Source organism: Thermobia domestica, chromosome 9, assembly GCF_964235325.1.
Source record: "Thermobia domestica chromosome 9, izTheDome1.hap1.1, whole genome shotgun sequence".
Taxonomy (NCBI): domain Eukaryota; kingdom Metazoa; phylum Arthropoda; class Insecta; order Zygentoma; family Lepismatidae; genus Thermobia; species Thermobia domestica.
In genome coordinates this window covers 129,734,665-129,757,994 of record NC_137462.1, presented here as the reverse complement: position 1 = coordinate 129,757,994, position 23,330 = coordinate 129,734,665, and the positions used below count along the sequence as shown (strand labels likewise).

General features: G+C 34.8%; 1 protein-coding gene across 1 annotated transcript; it reads right to left on the bottom strand.

Annotated features, from left to right (window-relative positions):
- Positions 1–619: 619 nt before the first annotated feature.
- Positions 620–22,822, bottom strand: LOC145694122 (uncharacterized). Its single transcript, XM_081770241.1, has 3 exons — positions 22,668–22,822; positions 6,828–9,805; positions 620–813 (listed from the first exon to the last, which is right to left on the bottom strand). The coding sequence occupies exons 1-3, from the start codon at positions 22,677–22,679 to the stop codon at positions 804–806; spliced, it is 3,000 nt and encodes a 999-aa protein (XP_081626367.1). The 5' UTR covers positions 22,680–22,822; the 3' UTR covers positions 620–803.
- Positions 22,823–23,330: the final 508 nt, after the last annotated feature.

Sequence of the window (23,330 nt, the reverse complement as noted above, 5' to 3'; positions counted from 1 at the left end):
CTCACCCCTACGTACCTTCCTGAATGCATTCTTTGATAAAGCTTTCTTAAATAATAATAAAGCTGAATGCATTCCTAAGTAAAAACGAAATAAAACGAGGCAAAAGTTGAAGCTGAGCGCCACTTTAAGACATTCAAGTAATTGCAGAGACATTGGAGAGACATAAAGACGTATACATAGGAAATACATTTTTAAGGGAATACATTAATTTATGTCGCACAAATAATGAAATAGTGAGACTGCTCTCAAAACAAGGTCGCTACGAAGTCACATTCTATATTGTTGATATGCTTTTGATTCTCTCTAATTTGAACGCCATTTCTTTTTCGCATGTGTTAATTCTCTTTCTGAAATGTCTGTATTAATAAGGCTAGAGATCGATAGACAGATTTAAAGAAGTTCGTAATGATCTTATTCTTTCCCTGCAAGATAAATTACTACCAATAAATAAATAAATAAATAAATAAACGTGAAGAAAGAAAATAATTTATATAACAATTATTTGACACAATATATAAAAAATATAAAAATGTACAAAATTTTAAAAAAATAAACTAATAAATTACAAAAATAAATTTACAAGTACGTATTTACAAATTGAGTACAAATGTTTGTAGAATATTAAATACATATATAGTAAATCACATTTTGGCAAAACAGTAATCGAATTTTTGTAAATTACAATTAACAAACAAGTTTAAAAAATAACAACAACAACAGTGATGATGATGATGAAGAAGATATTAACAATAATGATGATGACTAGAGCTGGTCACTCGCTGGCTTCAGTTTCTGCTTTCTCTTCAGTGGAAACTGGAAAGAGAAAACAGAGATAACTGTTGAAAGGTGATGATGAGCTGACGAGTAATGGTTCAAAACAAGAAGACAGAAAGTGATTTTGGAAAGACACATATTTGTATCTCACTGTTAAAGAGAGAAAGAATACATTATTTGTGCTGCATATGACATTTAGTTGGAAGATGTGCTGTATAATCGTAGATGCGTATATCCAATGGTTAAAGATATGGAGTAGTGAGCAATTGGAATTGTATAATTTACTGGACAGACATGTTTACTCGGTAAACACCAGAGTATTATATCAAAACGTTGAGAAGAACTCGATTTTTCAACAACGTTAAATGCCAACGGGTGAACAATTTGTTCTCACTGGCTTTTTATGTTCTTATGGTTACGTAAATACTGAGGATAAGTAATAATAGTTTTTTGTGGTGCTTCTTGTCTTTTCTTTCAATATATTGGAGAAGCAGTTTTATTTCTTAGAGGTAAAAGGGACCTCTGTGTTCCATAATAAGTTATAATGTTGTAGAGTTCGTACTTATTTAAGAATATTTCGGTAAATGTTACATACATTTTCTATTTATTCCAAGTGTGCAAACCGAATTTCCATATACGCGGCAAGGATTTGGTTTGGTTGTTTTCATAAAGTTTTGCTATCTGATAATTTGCTCTTTCAGACTTCTTGCCCTATGATAGGATGTGGGGTGCGTTGTTCTTTCTTTTCTCATGCGATTAACACGAAGATTCTCTGTCAACTTTTGAAGAAACTCCCCTTTCTTTTCGATATGTTCAACACTATTACAGATACGTAGGAAATAGTTGCATTGCTACCTTCAACTACTGTCTGTTTTTGAGACAACGGACCAATAAATGGACATAACTCGCCGAACTATTTATCAATGTTTATGTACAAAATAAATTTATGGTTATGGTTATGATCAATTTTGGTTTGACGAAAGTTTGACAGATTCCACTGAAGTAACCCTAGATCTCAGTATATGACAGGAATCTGTCATTTTCTAAACGCCGAAAGTCAAATCTAATAAATTTGGTTATGTCGATAAGCCATTGTTTCTTTTCAAATAATAGACCCCATATTCTGAATCAGATCACATCATTTAGATTCTACCAATATTGATATTCTTACTGTGAGGCACATCATGTGCATATATTACTGCAATAAACACTTCGTGTTCACGTATTTCGATTGTCCACGCTTCGTTTGGCAACGCATGAAGAGCACGTTTCTGTGCATTATTTTGTTTATGTGGATTACACTGTTACCAACCAACAGTCTCCATACAATTATAGCACTCTTCCCCGTAATACAGTAATACGCTCTGCGTCTGGAGTTGAGACCATTTTATCTATTAGAAAAGTAGGAAATTACGTTCAACACGTCCTCGCAATATATATTCTTTATCTAGAGATTTCATTCGGATATTTCTATCCTATTCTATTTATTATTTTATGTCTTCCTCTTTCAAAACTTCATATTTTGATGTCGAAAGCGATAGTGTGTTCACAATATCAACCGAGCGCTAACACTAGTTCTGCTTTCATCCTTGCACTACGTTGAACGTGTAGCACTCATTCCACTCTGCGAAATTGCATATTGAACAGTTTTACTACGTGATCTTTCACACCTGACGTCTGTTTTCATATTCATGTTATTTGTACCTCAATTACTTCTTGACTCTTCACATGCTTTAGTAATGTATCATCATTTTCAGAGTCTCAGAAATTTAACTAAAAATAATAGTCTCTTTGCTTCATATTTTGAAGCGCTGCAAGGATCTCATGTTTAGGAAAGTAAGATAAGGTGTAAAGAACAGTTGACAAAAATACTATCTTCTTTACGATTATAAAAGTGAGAATTAATATGGTGGATTCTACAATGAACAGTACAATGGGAATGCAAGGGTGGCATTTTCATACTTGGATGATGTAACAGACAGATATATCTTCGGCATTGTAAATTCTAGTGTAAATAGTATTGATATGTTGCTTATTTATCTAAGTTTTATAGATATAATCATATAATAAGTATAAATAGTGATAAATAATAATATTCCATTGCTTGGGAACTACGTTATTGTTATTGTTATAATACAAGATACATTTAACATGAAATTAAAATTGGAGCAGAAGTTACATATCACATCATTAAGCTCCTGTATGGTGGACAATTTGTACACTATTGGGCCTTTGATATAAACTAATGTTTCTAGAAATTCACAAGGATTGCTAAGATAATTTCTAGTGAGGCTTTTGTTCAATACAAATAATTAAAATTCATAAAAGGAATTTAATCTGGATTCAAAATTAACGATCTGGTGAAGAAGAAAATCTAAAGGGGCAAATTGTCCACCATTGGACGTTCTAGTTGTAAACAAGATATAAAGTATTTAATAAAGTGAAAAGTGTTTATAATATTTGTGAATATTATTAAGCCTGACCTATACGCTTAATTGTATGTCATTTTGCTAGTATGATATTTTCAACAATAGGATAACTTTTAACACCCTTGCACTTTTTACTTAATACTTAAACTGCACATGTATCGATAATAATAATAATAATAATAATAATAATAATAATAATAATAATAATAATAATAATAATAATAATAATAATAATAATAATAATAATAATAATATGTAATAATTTATGTAAATTGGGCCGCCATTTTAAAAGCAGTTAGGTATATCCCTACAAATGCTAAAAAGCGAAATTTTACTTAAAATAAAAGTTAGTATTTATCATTCTTTAGCAATAAGAATCTATCTCATCATAAACCTGTCAAAATTATAATTCAGAAAATATATTCCAAGTTGGTCTTTGAACTCTTGAGAACCCTATTGCTTTGCTAATTGAATAAACATGAGTTTTCATACTTGGAAGTATACAAAAGAATTATTGCCAAATGACTTTCAAATGAGAAAGAAATTATCTAGCTAAATACTGAAATAAGATTGTGTATCCATTAATTCACAGCAACTTGTATGAATATTTTTAAAAAGAAAGATAATTTTTTGTAATTGAACATCTCGTAACAGCTGAATTGCATTAATTCACAATTTTCTTAATAGACGTCGCTGTAATCGATTTTTGATAGCTATGAACTACTCGTATTTTAAATAAAATAATTTCAGATTTTCATACAAGTTTGTGTTTACGTATTTTCGTGCATAGTGTATGCAATACTCAATCGTTATTTTGTACTTATGCAATGTCATAATACATATCAAATTCAAATTATGATAATAGCCTTGTATGTTTTCTATATGTGTTACAACATACACCACTTTAATCTAATATTGACCCCTACATAGACAGAAAGTAAGTATCATTTGTATTGTATAATTAACATTTCATCACTTATAATTAAACACAAATATTATCAAAACACAATATAATCATCTTTTGTGGGCCATTGAGCATGCATCAGTACCACAACAAAGTAAGAAGGAAATGAGATCTAAATAGCCTATTTGTGATAATTAATTTTAATAACATCAGCAAAGATGCATTTTAAATAAAAGTGTCCATTAAACTGTACTTGTTTCATTGATGCTAATTTGCTGTGATTATACACTGATCAAGCAGTTGAATTAGAGACATCTATCTAATACCGCGTAGCACCACCTTTCGCTCTGATAACGGACCAACGCGGCATGGACTCCACGAAGCGCCTCAAGTTTTGTTGTGGCACCTCAATCCATATCTGCTACAAAGTCTCTCACAGAGCCAGCAAGTTAGTTGGAAGAGAGTCCACAGCGCGAAGGCGTCGTTCCATGGAGTCCCAGATGTGTTCAATGGGATCGAGGTCCGGTGACCGTGATGGCTAGGGAAGTGTTGCCAGATCAGAGGAGTGCTCATCAAACCAGTCTGCTACCATCCTAGAGCTATAGACCGGCTCATTGTGCTGCTGAAAGATGAGGTCACCACCCAGACGCTACAGACGAGTAAATAACAGGACATGATCACCCAGAAGATCGTGGTGGCGTTCACCTGTGACGGACCGTGTCACACGTGTTAGGGGACCCATTTCAGTCCACGTAAACATGCCACAGAAGAATGCCACCACCATCGCCCTGCAGAGTTCCCTGCTGGCTTGATGGATCCATTGCGTCGTGCGGTTGGCGACGCACCCGTATTCGTCCATCGGCATGTACCAATGTGAAACGTGACTCATCTGTCCAGGCAAAGGTTTTTCCACATTTCCACGGTCCAGTGGCGATGTTTCTTTGCCTATTCTAGACGTTGTTTCCTGTGATGTGTGGTTAGAAGAGGTACTATCGTCGGTCGATGGCTTCTGTACCCCATGGCGATAGGTGGTTGTGGATTGTGTGGCTGCTAACACGGTGCTGTTCTACATTGATTCTCTCCGCGATTTGATGCACTGTGGCCCATCTACCGGCTGTGACGATGCTGGTCAGTCTGGGTCTGACCGCGGCAGTTTCCCAATGCGGGTGCGGTTTTACCGAAATCCAGGTACTCACAATATACCCTTGACACAGTTGCCTTTAAAAATCCGAGTGCAGCAGCCAATTCCGGATTCAATCTACCCAGTTGTCTGGCCCATACGATTGGACTACGGTCAAATGCACTCAGGTCGTTCGTCTTGCCCATCCCACACTACACTGGCACGGATACCGAGAGAGGAAGCACACGGCAGCAGTACAAACGCGATGCGTTTCATTAAACATGTACGGTGAAGCGTCTTCAGAGTGGTTTCTGCAACTATCCTGCTGTCTCTAATTGAACTGCTGATCAGTGTATATGCAATAATAAGTAAGATTCTATTGAACAAATCTCGTTTGAAGAATTTTATCAATACTATAATTTTGAAGGCATTCAATTGAACAAAAAATGTTTATTCGCCAAAACTCTTTCATTTTGCTAAGACATTAATAATTTAAATACGTAGTAAAACATTGTGCCCTTTTACATTTTACATAATTTCCTATACTGTGTGGTAAAATTTTGCATTAAAATTTATAAGAATGTGACATGATAGTATGAAGTAGGCACGGAAGATAGTTGTCAACAAATCTGACTGTCCTAGTGTAACCCACAACAGTAGAAGACGGATGAATACTTAACTTTCTGTATGTAACAGAAATTTTTAGTTCTTATCGATACTGCGAAACTCCGAGTATACATATTGAGTCGAGATATTACTTAACAAATAACTAAAACAAATTGAATAAAAGGATTTAAAAAATATATTTAATTTCTACTGCGTCGAAGGATACTTTGGTACTAATAGCTTTGAGAAAAATAACGTTCTCAGAAGTTATGAGGCATCTAGAATAGCGCTGAGACATGCGCTAATTGTTAGTTCCAAAATTCTCATCATACGGTACTCGATGATGAGGTCGAAATGTTGAGGGGCCATGGTGGCTCAATGGCTAGAGCTCTTATCTCTAATGCTCCCTGGTGCGATCACAGCCTAGTGATTTTGTGGTAGACAACATCGTGTTCGTGGGTTTTCTCAGGGTTCTCTCGTTTCCTCCCACTTTCTCGTTCCATCAACTACTTCCTTATCATCCGTATTCCTTACTTATCCGTCACCTTTAATCTGAAAACATAATCGTGGGACGTAAAATCTGTTCGGAGATTTGAACAGTACATAAGTATCAGTTGTTCATATACGAACTTAAATTTTGCTCATTTCTTGATGTATGAACTAATGACACTCAGTTGGCTTACATGTTGCGATTCTAGAAGCTTCATATATGGTTCAAATGAACCTTAAATTTTGTATCTCTAACAGGACGTGTAGTGCTTTGTAAAATATATTAATATAGTTGTATTTAACTCTATCAATTCTTTCACAATTTTAATATTTTAGGTGAAAGGTCACAATCTTTATGTAGAGAGACAGATTTCTGATGTGTGTATGTTGACTATTTTCCTTCTTAATAGTACATTTGAAAATACTTATATAAATTTTAATAATACAGTCTGAATCCTATATATCCAAAATAGATTTACCTTATGCTATGCAATAAAATATTTACCTGTGATGAGGTCTCCTAAAAAGAACAACACGTCTTCTCATTCCTACTGATCTCCTTCTCTTTTGTCTGAACATGATTGGTCGTTTAGGAGCCCTGGGCAATGGTCTGACGAATCTTATTTTTGAACTACCGGACATTTTCATTGGGACATTGCGAGGTCTAAAGTGTGGAAGACGTCTCTTAAACTTCTTTGGCTTTTTAACAAGTCTTGCTCCAAATACTGGCTTCTCAAGAATAGGAGGTCCTGCGGCTACAACTGGTGCATTGCTGTTTATCTCTGGGAACTCTGGGTTAATGAATATATGAAGATCCTTATTTGGGGGGCTTTTGAAAAGTGATTGGGCATGTTTACCTCTAGGAACAACCTTAGTGCCAGCTGGGAAACGAGATGGACGAGGTGATGGAATTTCTGCAGTCTTAAATCCTGGTGGTATCCTGGTTTTGTGCCTTACTCCTTGAATAGCTAGGGCATCTTCGAAAGCTCCAACTGGTCTCACTCTTTCGTCTCGTATCGAACCTCGGACTGGGAAGAAGCCTTGTTGTGTAACCTCCTGAAACGTAGAACTACTAGTGCTATCTCTCAATGGTTGTTGTGGTGGTCGGTACGTTTGGCGTAACCTAGAAGGCCTTAACCTTTGGCTTTGATTGTTTTCTGAATTGCCTCTTACCCTATGTCTAGAACGGTACCTGGGAGTTTGTGTAGATGGGCTATCCTGTGCATCAAATGCATTTTGATTAGGATACATATATGGAGAACTTCGAAGTTTTGTGACACTTGTGAGAGTGCTATATTTAGGTTTGGTAGCTTCCTCTCTTAAATCGCTTGCAACAAAAGCATAGTCACCATCAGTGTTGAAAACAATGCTCTCGATTCCTTTCCAGTCTGATTGTTTTCCACCACTACCATCATACATCACAATAGCAGGGTTGCCATAGATAACATTGCTTAGCGAATTTTTGTTGCTACCAGAGAAAATATCACCAACTAGACTTTCTTCCGCAATCTGGTCAGGATATTCTGTCTGATCAACTCGAGGTAAAGGATTAGTTTCACCCTCAAAAAAGTCAATCACGTTACCAGTAGAAATTATCTGTTGATTCATCTGATCAGCCCTTTCCCCTGGGTAGTCATAGGCCCTTTCAGGAATAATAGCTTGAGTCATACCTAAGTTGTAGTTATTGAGGTTGGGAATATTATGATTGGGAGGTTGGTAAGCATTATTGGGAACATTATGATTATTAATATTAGTCTTTAGGATTTCCACATTGCTTAGCTCGCTTGGGTTCAATTGAATATTTGCGTTCCCATATTTTGTGATACCAATACTGGATGTTGAACCAAGAGAAATGTCAGTGGGCCCTTGGTCATAATATTGATGGCCATAATTTTGTTGTTCTTGGTTCACGGATGGTGCTGTGAAATATTTCTGCCTTACAACTTTGAAAGTTGATGATGATCCATCCTCATTAAAAGGAGATGTTATAACATCCGAGTACTGAGCAGCGGCTAATCCTTCTGCGTCATCGGCATAGTTAACTGAGTTTACATAAGGTTTAGCATTTGGTTGGGCGGTGTCATAGAGATTCAAACGGCTGTAGCTTTTTGGAAAAATACTGTCCTGTTCTCCACTATTCATTTTCTGGTAGGATACACTCGAGTAATCGTTGATTTGGTCATTATCGTCTTCCGGTATGGCAAATTTTATACTTCCTGGTGTGTACCTAGAAGGTAAAAGAGTTGTCTCTTTACCTGTAATTTTAGGAACTTTCTTCTTTTCCTTCAATGGACGATCATAGGAGACAGTTGGATAATCATTGTGGCTAGCATAAGGTCCTTGGTTTGGAGTTAATAGTTCTATATTATCTGTTTGACCCGAAGAATAATCGTTATTTGCACTATCAACACCATAATTTGGTTCTGTATCTCTTGTACTACTGCTGTAACTGAATGCATTCTGTGGGTAATTTTCTTGAGGTGTATTTAGTTGAATATTTTGTACGGTATTCTTGTTGTCTCTAGTATTCTGATAGGTGTCAGGAACGGTAATGTAATCTGGAAGGGTTGAGTAGGAAGAAGTACTTCCAGCGTAAGTAAACCCTTCGAAGCTCATTGGAGGACCATTATTATCTGTAATGGTTTCCTTTGGAGAATTTATATCGAAAGTTTTGGTATATGAGGTTGGTGGAAATCCCATATTGTGCAGTTGGGATATGTGTTCCTGTTGAGTAAGAACGTCATCAAGATATTGTGTTGCTCCTGATGAACTACCAAAATTTTTATAAGGTTTTTTCTCACTTGGTAAATTATATTTAGAGATCGGATATAACTTTGTTTCTTCAGGTTTCTGTTGATCTGAAGTAGCGTATTCATCAAAATATTCTGGATCTGTTCCCTGTATGCTTCTGTCAAGACTTCCAAACTCATAATCATCTTCTACGTTTTGTCTACCTATTTTGGAACCTCTCTTTCGGGGATTTTCGGGAGCTTCAAAATATGAAGCATATTTATCAGTATAAGTGGTTGAAGGTTCAGGTTCGGAAGGAAATCCCATTCTGTCTACAGGAGAAATCTGGCCATTATAATTATCATTATGTAAAGAACCTTGCTCATTAGCATTTTCAAAATTAACATATTGGCCCGTTAGTCTATCATAAAAAGGCGTCTTAGGTTCTTCAATGGCTCTTTTCTGAATAAGTTTAGAATCTTGATTATCGGCAACATATTGATAATTTGGAGGGTTGCCTATATCTGCGAATGTTTGAAAGGAAATACTCGCAGGTTTCCGATTGGTAGGATTTGCTTGTGAATTAAGTTGATCAGTGTCACGCGTATCTTCGTTTCGCACCGGATTTTCTGCAACGGGTAGAACTATTTGAGGCGAACTTGATTCTGGAATCTGTTCCTCTGCATCACTTGAGATATCATCTGTACTTGCCAGTAGTGCAGATCGTGTGATGATCAGGATTAACAAAAATATCTGAAATGACAATGGCGAAATGTTAATTAAAAGTCTTAATAAGTGAAGTGTTTTTCATGAAAAATAAACCTTTCTTTGCATCAAAAAGAAAAAAATTGACATTCGACACAAACTGTTTAAATTTTGAGTGATGTATTTAGTGCTTTTGATCCTAGACTCAATTTCCTGTAGTAATACACTTTGTATTGATCTGAAGTACAGAACGCTTGAGTAATACACCATTTTTTCTTGTTTGTTTTACAATAAATGTTCAACATAGTGCATACAGTATTAGCGTATATAGAGAAAAAGAAACTTTAGCTCAAGATGAGATATGTATGAGTCGATAGTTCTCATTCAACTCAACAAAATGACAGTGAGAATAAATAAATTCTAATGGTTTTCGAAAAAATTCGACAAAAAACGCATTTTATGCCGATAAAAATTGTCATTTGTATATAATAACACGCCACCTTATGTGAAACATTCTAAAGATACCAATTTTTATTATGATACTAGCAAAGAGACACACTATGGTTGATGAGATATAATCTAAAATTATTATTATTATTAACTCTAACACTTCAAATTTTACTTAGTTGTACAGTCAACGACTAATTTCTTTCCGTTTGGTAACATTTATTTTGGGAATAACGGTGGTGTGGATGGTATTTTGGAAATAACGGTGATAGTAACGAATAGTTATTACATTCTTTTTAATTTACTGAAAACTGCACTCAAACTGTCCTTCCATTGTGAAGTTATTTACGAAACTAATTTTCATCAAACGGAAAGAGCTTTTTTGCTGACTGTACGTATTTCACTTCACTTCATTTCACTTCGAATTTCACTGTTTAGGCTTGTACATATTTTCTGTAAACTTTAATATTTACTATAGATATGTGAATGTTTTCCTTTCAACGAAATGTCAAGCACGTTCATTAACTGATAATATAAAAGTAATTTTTAACAGTAAAAAACAAACATATAGTGGTATTAGGTATAGGGTTACTATCGAGACGAGACGAGACGAGATAAAATTTTTGTGATAGGAGACGAGACATAGCTCCTGCAATAGAAGCAGATGGTGTTCTCAAACGAGACATCCGCCATGTTCTCATGTGCTATCACATTACCAACAATTCAGTATTGTTGCGAAATTAATTTGAGTTTTTTTTAGGTTTCTTCACACAACAATGTGCACATTGACCATGTCTTTCTTTTCACTTAGTTCCGTTCGAACAGCTTGTTGAACTGAAAATGTTCTCTTTTTTTATTATTATTATTTAATATAGGCATCTTAGCAGTGTGGACTCAAACAGCTGGTGACATTGGAAAAAATCCACCGATTTAGAGAGAAACACATCTATTTCCATCAATTTTACTCTCTTTCCCATTTTTTTTATGTCATTACTCATAACGAGGTTGGCATATGGTGCCGGACTTTTGATACACCCGGTATATAAAAATTGGTCTTTGTAGTATTCAATCCAATTGTAAGATCATCGAATACTACTCAGAAACTTTAAATATACCTAAACCTTTCATGTACGTGAAAATGCTACTTCTTGTAAAATTAACAAGATTTGATCTAACTAATTGTTTTTTTCATTTTTACGTTTCTTTTCTTTCTTGAAGGGAAGATAATATAAATATATGGTTTGCTTGACAACTGAAGTTACAGCTTTTGCATAATGGAAAACGTTAGCCGAGTTCTGCATTGCACTTGGGTTTGAAATGCAGAATCGCGTATGTGATAAGTTGAAGCGGCTGATCTGAAAAGTAATACATAATGAATAAGTTATGATAAAGAATAATTCAGGAGTAGCAAGGAGTAGTAGTAGTGGTAAGGACTAGTAAGGTTATTAAAAATTATCTGTGATATAAGTGTACAAATTGGAAATGAAATAAAAAATGAAATCCTTCTGTTTTACGTCCCACGATTATACCCTATAGGCTAGTAAAGTGAATGATAATGAAAGATGTATCATGAATGAGAATATAACATGAAACGAGAGAACCTTGCGAAAATCCGTGGACACAATACTGTCCACAAGAAGCTCACATGATCCGGGATCGAACCAGAAATTAATCGTACGAGAGGTGGGTGCTATACTACTTTTTATTTTAAAAACATGTTGGCCCTAATCGAGATACTTGTCTCCATGATCTTCTAATGAATGGTATTTAAAGTAGTTCACTCACTATATAAGTAGGAAATGAATACTATTTAAAATGTACTTCGTCCATTATAACAGTTAGAAAGACCATGTTCTTTAGAGAAACTCGAAGCCAGGGTTAATTACACCTCATAATGCGATATCAAAAATCCTGATACCACAGACCTATTGCTAAAGGCTTATCTGAGCCACTGTGTTCCATTGCGCATATTGGATTGGATAAAAAAAACTGAATCCATAGAAATTCGCTATTTTTAATCTATCTTTTGTAAGTATCTTTTGTAATAAAATTAATAATAAAGAATAAACAGAAACGAAATCAAAGAGAAGAATGGCGAAATAAGCCTTTAGGAAGAAATATGAATGTTTTGTGGGTAGTTGAATTAAAGGCTAATCAAACGCTGAGTGTGGAATTTTGTTACATAAGGAACAGAAACATGCATTATAAAATAATAATAGACAACGGTTAGAGTTGCTCAAAATGTACGGGGAAAATGAAGAAAATTAGGTGGATAGCAGGAGAAATCAAAGAGGATGTGTTAAAGATTATTATTAGGGCTAGAAGGGACAATATTATATTTAATCAAGGAGGAAAATATAGTGGTTAGAAGGTTGTTTGAGGAGAAATTGTTTTCTAATAGATATACTAGAATATATGGTGGAAGGAACAAGAGAGTAGAAGAAGGAACGATAAAAGTTTATAGTGTTAAAATGAATATCTCTTACGTGAAGACAAAAATGTTAACTCAGAACCACATTACGTGTAGCCATTTCTAGAATTCATGCAAGCTGGTCTGGAATTCGTGTAATTATCTATATAATCTGTTCTACTAGAAAAAGTTTCAAATTTTCAGAAAAAGTTTTATTATCCTCATGGAACAATGAAACTACTTCTGTTTTCTTGAGGAACGCTATTTTTAAACTTTATTTATTTATTTATTTTTTAAATAGAGACGTTTTCATCAGTTCACTCTTGAATGTTCTGAAAAGACAAATAATAAAATCTGTTCACTTGTTTTAGTGTCACGAAGTGCCATTTACAAATTTCGAATTGCCACGAATATTTTACTAATACACTAGCTGAAATATCCAGCGTTACACGGGAAGTATAATGTCTACGTATGCACAATATTAGAAAAAAGAAAGGAACTTAGTAGAATACATGATGAAGAGGAATGCCAAAGGCATTATCCCTGTCAATTCCTGGGCCAACGGACGTGCACGTTCTTGACTAAGCGTGGGCTTAAATGGCACTGAAACTGTCACCAATTAACTTAGAGACCCGGAAAACAATGGATTTGAAGCTAATCTCGGTAATATTGGATATTTTTTCACTCCAAATCTCTTCGTGATCGGGGATGAACTTGAATGTAGGTGGCATCAGAAGTGTCACTATTCATCCTAGCGACTCAGAGAACTATGGATTTGACACTAACATCAGGAGTTTTCGATTATTTTTACATGTCAACCCTTCCCAACCGCCTAGGGATATCTTACCCCATAGCATTTTTTTAAAGATTGTAAGTTATGTGTGTATGTAAACTTGTTTTCTAAATGAGGTTACATTCCAAGTTTCATCTTACTAGCATGAGAAATTTGTGAGATATTCAATTTTTTTTTGTTACACAAATTTTAAACCACATCTTTTCCTTTGAAGCCCCTCTTCTTCCCTTAGGATACGAACTCGAAAGTTCTGTATAACCTACGATCTCCTACAAACCATGATCTTTTCGATAAAATCATTTCGAAGTATGTCGAATACCTGTATATGATGTGAATTTGCAAACCGGACAAACAAATAAACACACATTCATTTTTATATACACAAGATTTATGTGGGTTTAATCAAAAATGTCCATTCAACATTAAGAGTTCAACAAAGATTAGTAAAGAAAATAAACTTACTTCATGAGAGCTCATCTTCAGGGAACAACTATTTAACTTACGTACGCTAAAAACCCATAGACTATAATACACTCCTAATATGTGTAATTACATTGATAAAAGGGATAACAAAGTGCAGTGAATCAATTTCTAAACTTTGAAGGGTATCAAAAGCTCCAACGTTTGTTATCATGATGAAACAATAAATTTTAGCGACCAGACGTAGTTTAACTAGTTTATAAAACGTAGTTTAACTAGTTTAATTAGATCCAGTTAAGATGTTACGTATAATATATACAGTGAACCCTTTTTCTTGATATGTCCTTGTAACTTTTAAGCTAAGGGACAGAAAACGCTGAAATGTTGAACCATGTAAATATCGGCTGAGGGGCATTGTCTGGCATACTCTGTTATCTCAAAGTTAACGGTCAAATAACTAGTCAGGTCATTATAAATTTCAAATCAACATATTAAACGAGAACTTTCAATGTTACATTTATTATGGAGTGTTGCAAACAGAGATCCCAAATGTCCCATATTTTAAGGGACAGTCTCTTATTTTATGTTTTGTCCCGAGTCCCGGGGAGTTTCGATACTGGACGGCTAAAGTCTCGTATTTTGCCCAAATGACAAATTTACCTCAGACAACGACTTTAAAACCCGTATTCTTTTAAAAAATGAGTCGTCATGAGTGTGGGCAGTAAATGGCAAATGCTATTTCAGAAAAGCTCTGAATTGCCAATTTTATTTAAGGTCGTCTCCTTTTTCCTAAGCATCTCACCGTCAAATTCATTTGTGGAAAGTTTTCTTACATATGAATTTGAAATGGACTGACACAAGAAATAGGTGTTCTGCCCAGTTGATGAAATCTGAACACATAATACCAGTCAACTCTTCGACTTTAAGTTGCAATGAGTTTTTTGACAGCCTAAAGAAAAATCCAAAGTTGAAAATGATTAGAAGTGCAGTTAAGTCAAACGTGAAGTACATTTAAAAAAAAAGTTTAAGGAACCTAAATAGAAAGTTTTAAAAGTAAGATTTACCTCATTTTTCTTACGATAACTCTTTATATTAGTTCATAATTTTGTATTTCTTTCAGTCTAAAATGATTACTATTTTTATTTGATGCCTGGCTCTTTTTTTTTTTTTTTTTACCATAGATCAGGTTTATCAAAACCCTTTCCGTAATACGTATTGAAACTCGTCAACCCGTCCCTTATTTTGACTATTTTTATTTGGCAACCCTGGTTGCAAAGTAAGGACGCTACAGTATCACAAATATCCAAATTTTGGTGGCCTCTACAGCAGCAATAACGCAAACGAGACAGACCGAGCAGTGCACATACGAAGTACTATAGTGTTTAATACTATGATCATGATATCATGGATTTCGAATGAACACGAACAAAGATATAATGGATTGAAAATTTCAGTTTATTTGAAAGTCTTTATTTTAAAAAGAACTGCTTAGATAACAAATATCTTATTCAATCGAATAGGTGGTTTTCAATAGAAGTAAGATTCTTAGTTTGCAACACTGTATAACAAGTGTGGTATTGTACGTTTTCGTTTTGCATGTAGATTTGATATATGTAAAAAGGATACAAAGTGTACAAAAGATACGCAAGCTGGCCACTAGATCAACATAAGGAGATACAAATTGAATGATTGCATACGGAAGAAAACTTCTTAAGGTTTGTGTTATTAAACACTTTCTGTTGAATATATCTTCTATAAGAAAAGTGTAGAAATAGACAGAATCAAATGTCATATGAAGTTTTGGAAAAATATAATATTGATAGTACACTGGTATATCTATTGTGTGTTTAACGGAAGCTGGCTTCTGACAGATAGCTGCATATCCTGTAAACGAAGCGGGGAGGGGGGATTGTTTTGTCAATTACTACCGAACTCTTTCAAGCTGTTTCCAAGCAGTCAAAGTCACTGATTGACTTGTTATCGTAGTTGAATGTTGAATCTTCTGTCAAATATTCTCAAGTATTGTAAGTTTTCTTACTTGAAACTAATATGCTATAAATCATCCTCTCATATAGAATTACAAATTGTTGAAAGTTGGTCGGCAGAGCTGCATTTATTGCAGAGTATTTGGCAACAGCGCCTCAACGCACCACGTGTTCTGTCCAACTACGTATCAGACCCAAGTTTCTTTAATTGCACAATAGCGAAGGGATTATAAAAATCATATCAAATATTACGATGCAAACGGAGTTTACAAACTTTATACAGTAATATTTCCTTGGTTACAGATTGATATCTACTCTTGATATATTGATTTTAAGATTTGAATTTTCTATGCCGTCATACGGAATACGTTAATTAGATTAAGTACTTTTATATTCCGATAATTGATTAAAGATAAGATGAATGCACAAATTAACGGTGGATTGCCTTAATTCTAATTCTAGAAGGATGGAGCTTTTAAGAAAATGTTATTACCGAAAATTGTCAAATTTTTCTTAGATCAAATTCAACATTCCTTTCACTTGCACACATTTTTATTTGAGAAGTTGGCATACTATTTAAATAATAAGCACAGCTTAGTATTTCTGATGATCCAAGGTAAGTAAATTCTAATCCACGGAATTCAGTTCAAATCCGATTAAAAAACATAGTCTCACAAGTGTCGTAGTTTAATCTTGATCATTATAATCAAGGATGATTCATGTATTTGGAGTTCAGTGAGTTGAATTTAAGGACAGATCCTCAAAATGACTCTATCCTCTGTGTCCGAGGTCTAGCAAATTTGATGTGTAACATGAACATTTACGTGTTATTAAACAAAGTGTTTATCTTAGTAACGCAGTCTGACTCATTCTTGCACAATATTTTATTTTGTTATTATTTTTTTAAAATTTTCTGTCCTGTGTTATTATTTGTGAGAGAAGGAGAGATCTGTCGGTGCCATGGTCCAGCATAATTCAGCTCTCTTGGAAATAAGATAGTGCCAATGGCGAAAGACCTATATCGTAAGGGTTGATATTATTATACATGATGACCTGCACACTCTGCTTACTCCACCGGATTGAAGCTCCGGTCGCGATTCAGAGTCCACGGTAATAAATAAGTCCTATTCTTCAAAACCTTGGCACTGCATTAGGATGGAAAACTCAGAAACTCAAACTCAAAAGGAGACTTCACTAATAGATCTAGAATCGAATCCTTCACAAAAGGAATCAAATGAAGTGTACTAACAAGAAACGGACATGAACCTGTCAACCGGACATCCGAATTAAACCTAGTCCATTCGATAAACATAACAAAGATATGTCCGTGCACAAAAAAAATAGGTGCCATGGACAACGGAGTAAGTCCCTGGGACCCATTAACCCTGGTAGTATAAAGAAAATTGTAGACTCGCAGTGAAATAGCTATTACAACAGGAATTTCTGCAGGGAATTTTCTCGACATTTCCCAATTTTCCCTGTTCAAGTACGTTATGGGTTCCAATACATAGCACCCCTGGAAAGCTTGTTTCATGCTGAAGGGAATGAACTATAAGCCATGATTTTCCAATGAACAGTGTTGATGCAATAGCTATTTCACTACGAGTCTACGATTTTCTTTATACTAACAGGGTCAATAGGCCCCAGGGACTTACTCCGTTCTCCATGGCACCTACTTTTTGTGCATGAACATATCTTTGTTATGTTTATTTAATGGACCAGGTTTGATTCGGATGTCCAGATGACACTTTCATGCCCATTCCTTGTAAGTATTTCTGCTGTTGAATATAAATATTTGAACTTTGTCAGAACATGAGTAAAATCCTCTTATAATAATAATATCATTTCGATTCAAATACGCATTCTAAGGGGAAATGGGGTTCAAATATATCTTTCAAATATTTTACTGTTCTTCACATGGGAAGAAAATATAAATTATTTGAAAGGTATATTTGAATTTCTATTTTCCCTTAGGATGGATATTTGAATCGAAATGAAATAATTATGTAACAGAACTTGATTCATGCGCTAACTAGACGTATGTTCAAATATTCATATTCAACAGCTGAAATATTTACTCACTTTGGTTATTTTGTGAACACAAAATTAAAAAAAAAAAAACTATTTTGTAAATTACCTCCTTTAGAAGCGATTTTGAAAATGCTGGGACACATGGATACTTGCTTGTAATTTTTTTATGCTGCATTTCATCTTTTACAATTGATGGTGGCTTCAAATACTCTATTTTTGGTATTAATTTTGAACCCCTTTGCGCTTCTTTAGACAGTCATTTTCTCGTGAAGATGAGACAAACAAAGTCTCTTTCAATTATTCTAGCTGAAATGCCTATTCTTCACATGGAAAATATTTGAAAAGTATATTCGAACTCCCTGCTCCTATTATGATCAAAGTGAAACATAAAAAGGAAGTTCAGCTAGATCCAAGTGTTAACTATGTTCAAAAATACATTTCGGATAGTGTAGCCGTTATTCTTTCCGAAAAATTTAAACCCCTTTTCCTCCCTTAGAATACAAATTTCAATAAAAATGACATAATATAAAACAAGGTCGACCCCAATTTTTCCCGACTGCTCGAGTAAAAGAATGTTTTTTTGTATACATTTTCTTAATTAATATTAAACCGGAAGTGGTAGTAGTTTCTCGCTATCTATTACAGTTTTTATTTCATAACAATCAATGTTTAAACCGGAAGTAGTTGACTCCTGCCATTTCTGGTTTTAATAGAGAGATTAGAGTGGAGATGAAATATATTCTTGAAAAGCTTAATTGAATACAGAAAACCGCTTCTAAAATCTCAATTATAGTTTATATTATATAGCCATCAATATTAAAACTGAAAGTGGTTGATTTCTGGCGCTTCTGTTTGAGTAGGAGATTATTTAAGAGAGAAGATGGTACCTACCCTTAAAATACTCTATGTAAATCAATATTAGAAGTGGAAGTTGTAACGAGTCCGTAACTCGTATATCCGGTTTTAGTTTAAGTTATAAGAATGGAAATGAAATGTATTCTTAGGACGCTTAATTGATTACAGGAAACTGCTTCAATTACTCTATTTTTGGCATAAATTTTGAAATATCTCTTCCCCTTCATACATCTTATTCAAAGTGAAGTAATAAAAGGCCAGTTCGAGTTATGTACTGTAGTCAAGAATTCATTTCAAACAGTTCAGATATAATTATATATATATATATATATATATATATATATATACACGGTGTTTCAAAATAACACCGACAACTTTTGGGAGGTGATTCCTGACATGAAGATAATATGAAAAGTATAGACCGACCTGGGTGCACAAATGCTTCCTTTCGGAGTTATGGGTTGCCGAAAACTTAAAAATATGAACTTTAAAGGTTCATAGCTCCAAAACTATGGGACCTACCGTAGTCGGATCAAGACTTTATTTAAGAACTAGTATCTGCCCTATCCGTATATCCATGTTTCAGAAACCTGCGGTACATTCGCAACATTTTTTATAGAGATAGTTGATGAGAACTGCAAATTAGAAGCCCGTAGCCTAACTCCCTCTATAAAAATTGTTGCGTGAGCATCTTAGGACTCTGAAACATGTATTTTTGGATAGCGCACATATTGGTTTCTAAGTGAAGTCTTGACCCGACTACGGTAGGTCCCATAGTTTTGAAGCTATGGACCTTTAAAGTTCATTTTTTCATGTTTTCGGCAGCCTATAACTCCGAAAGGAAGCATTTGTGCACCCAGGTTGGTCTATACTTTTCGTCTTATCTTGGTGTCAGGTGTCACCTCCCAAACGTTGTCGGTGTTGTTTTGTAACACCCTGTATAATATGGGAGATAAACGAAGTATTCACTTAAGGTATCGACACCCAAACTTTCCCCTTGCTGAAATTCGTAATTTTCCATTAAATAATTAACATTCTCTTTTACTGTTGAGGAGTCATTTCAAAAATAATATTTTCCTCTGATTTTCTAATCATAGCCCTGACGTTAGCAGTTTCTATGACTTGTTCAATCCATGTTGAAGATTTTTGATAGGTCTAGATTCTGTAGTGTACGTGGATAAAGTGAAATGCATGTAGCTGAACCATATATTCCAGACACTAACTGAACAGAAATAGGAATTCTTATAAACAAATTAAAGAAACAGAAATCTCTGGGTGTAGACGAAATTCCAGCTGAGTTAATTTTAGTTGGAGTGGATGAACTGTGCAATGAGTTACACCAGTGGTGCCCACCCCCCTTATGTCCATGACGCACCCCCCCCCCAATTGTCTATCGGTAGGTGTTCTTCCATGAAAAAATCTTCTTTTCGATTAATTTTACCCCCCCCCCCATCAAACATATTTATATAGATTTTTAACCCTCCCAAATATTTCAATGACGCAGTTTGCGTCATAGCCCCCCCTTGTGGGCACCCCTGGTTACACAAACCTATTTTTCTCATCTGGAACAAGAAGGATGCCACACAAGTGGAAAGAATTAATCGTTGTCCCAATTCATAAGAAAGGTAGGAGAACTAATTGTAATAATTATCGAGGTATCTCTCTTTTATCAACATCCTATAAAATCTTCTTAATCACACTGTTAATTATAAGTGCGGGTTTAGGCGAAATCGACCTTATATTTATCATTTGTCAAATACACGAAAAGAGATAGGAATACAACATGCCAGTACATAATTATTTATAGATTTCAGATAGGCCAGGACTCTGTTAGGAGAGAAACATTCTATACCATTCTTACACATCTAGAATACCGAAAATGTTAGTCAGATTAATTAAAATGTATTTAAGTGAACCTCGAAGTAAAACCCGAGTGGGGAAATAGTTATCCACGCGCTACCGCGTAGAGAATTACCTGAAACAAGGAGATGCATTGTCTTCATTATTATTCAGTTTTCTTCTAGAATACGTTATAAGGAATATCAAAGATAGCAACCAAGGTCTAGAGCTGAATTGTACTCATTAGGTTATGGCTTACGTTGATTATGTAAATCTGATAAGAGGACAATAGAAATAAATGCAGAGATTTCATTAAATGCCTTCAGGGCGGAGGTCTGCACGGACTCGACCCGAACTCGCTGGTCTGAGACCGACTCGGCCCGCGGGCCGGGGTCGGGCCCTTAACTTTTGAATATACAACCATAATTTTCGAACCTTTTCGGGATCAACTTAGTTAATATACAGGGTAGCCCAAAAGTAGGTATACAGTCCCGTACTGATCAATTCATTGCTTTTTATATCATTTCTTATTGTTATCCATCCGGTAGACTTAGTTTCTTCATTATTTTTTCCTAATGTCTTTCCCCTTATATCATCAGTTCGGAACAGCCAAAGCAAATAAACCTATAAGCTAGAATGTTATACTTGATCAATAAAGGGGTGTATACCTACTTGTGGGCCACCTTGTATTGTACAAGGATATATATTGCACCACCGTTTTTTCTGGAGAACTTTTAAAGCACAACTACAAAATTAAACCTCTAATTATTGTAAATAGAAATACAATTTTGCATTAATTATTAAGTTTCTGTAATTCGTGCTCATTTGATTATCACGCGAGCTCGGGCCGGACTCGGGCCTAAATATTAAATCATATTTCGGACTCGGGTCGGGCCCCCCATTGTAAATTCACGGAACTGGCCAGGCTCGGGCTAAAAATTCCGACTCGTACAAACCTCTACTTCAGGGACATGGATTTAGAAGTAAATGCAGAGAAAACTACATTCATGGAAGTTCGCCGTGATCATAATATTGCAAATTATGGACATTTTAAAATATCAAGTAATATTTTCAACTAAATGAGTACTTTCAAATATCAAGAATCAATAATATCCACGAAGAAATAAAATGTCGACTGAAAGCAGGGAATTCGTGTTATTAATCAGTTCAAAATCTTTTGTCTTCGCGAATGTTGTTGAAGAATTTGAACCTTAAAAATATGTAAAACGATAATTATGTCTATTATATTGTACAATTGCAAAACATGGTCATTCACTTTAAGGAAAGAAAGCAGACTGAAATTGTTTTGAGAATAAAATTCTAAGGCGAATATTTGGACGCAAGAAGGACGGGAATGGCGGATGGCGGAAATTTCATAACAGCGAACTGCATTTATACGATTTTCGTAACATTGTTAGGTTCATTAAGTTATGTAGCTAGACTAGAAGAAAGTAGAAATACTTTCAAAATTTTAACTGGAAATCCAATTGGAAAAATATCATTTGGAAAACGTAGGCGCAGATTGGAGAACAATATTAAGATGGATCTCAAATGGACAGGAATACAAAGTAGAAACTGAATCCACTTGGCAAAGGACAGAAGCCTATGGAAAGCTTTTGTGAATGACACATTGAACCTCCGGGTTCCATAGACGCCACAGTATCAGAATTTCCGAATAGTTCTGGCTGATTGTGTAACTTGATATTTGGATAAAACAAATTCATCTTAGAGGCTCCTTGTCGATATTCATGACTTCCTGTATACTCATCAGGATTCGAACTCGTATCCAAGACAGGAGCTAACTATTCGCCTTTGAGGAACAGTTTTCGCTCAGCGAAACGTTACCACTTAATTTTACAGAACACCTCGTAGATTAGTAAACATAATAGACACTATTACAGTATGTAATTTCAATCTTGATAACTTTTGGACGAGGAAAACCGTATTGTATTTTTGTTATAGAGTTTTATCAGTTCTACTTAAAAAAAAAAAAAAAAAAATTTCTCTTCATGCGTCCGTAATGCTTAACTCAACTTTTTTTTTTTTTTTTTTTTTTTTTTTTTAATCTTACAGTCCAACTTGCATACATCATTGTTTAAAGCAAACAATAGCCGAAGAAGAACCACTTACTCTATATAACATTTCGCCGCACTATCAAGAGTTCTGTTCACCACAAAACAATAGTCACACTCCACTAAAAGTCACTGAAAAGCCCACATATGGAAGAAAGTATTGCACACAAAACACCAAACACCACCAGGACAACACTAGTTACTAAGATTCGAAGCTTATGACATGCAATGACTGAATGGTGATCTATTTAATTTTGTCGCACTTCTTATATGTCGTCAGGCTTCTATGCACAGAAACAGAAACTTTCCCCCTGTATAAAAGTGTTCATTAAACATACACGCGCGCGCTTTTACTTTGCTTCCTTCTTATCTATATTATATTTGCTGTATAGCCACTACCCATAAAAAAATTAAAAGTGAATTTTATTGAGTTAAGCGTCTTCTAGTCACATTTTATCACGCACTTTGAATTAACTTGACAAGCACCAATGGATTTCTGTATACGAAGAAAGCACCCAGGCAAACTTTCTTCTTTGCGTTTTGGGATGGTTGGGGCTGGTCAATCATATATTGCGTGTGATTTTAAACAGAACGCGCAATGTATTAAATAAGAATAAAAAAATGTACAGAGAGAAACATCGGAAGCTTTGTAGCGATCTAGGTCGATACTCTTCCTAACTAATTAGAAAATTATCAGTTTTTAAAAAAAAAAAAATTGTAT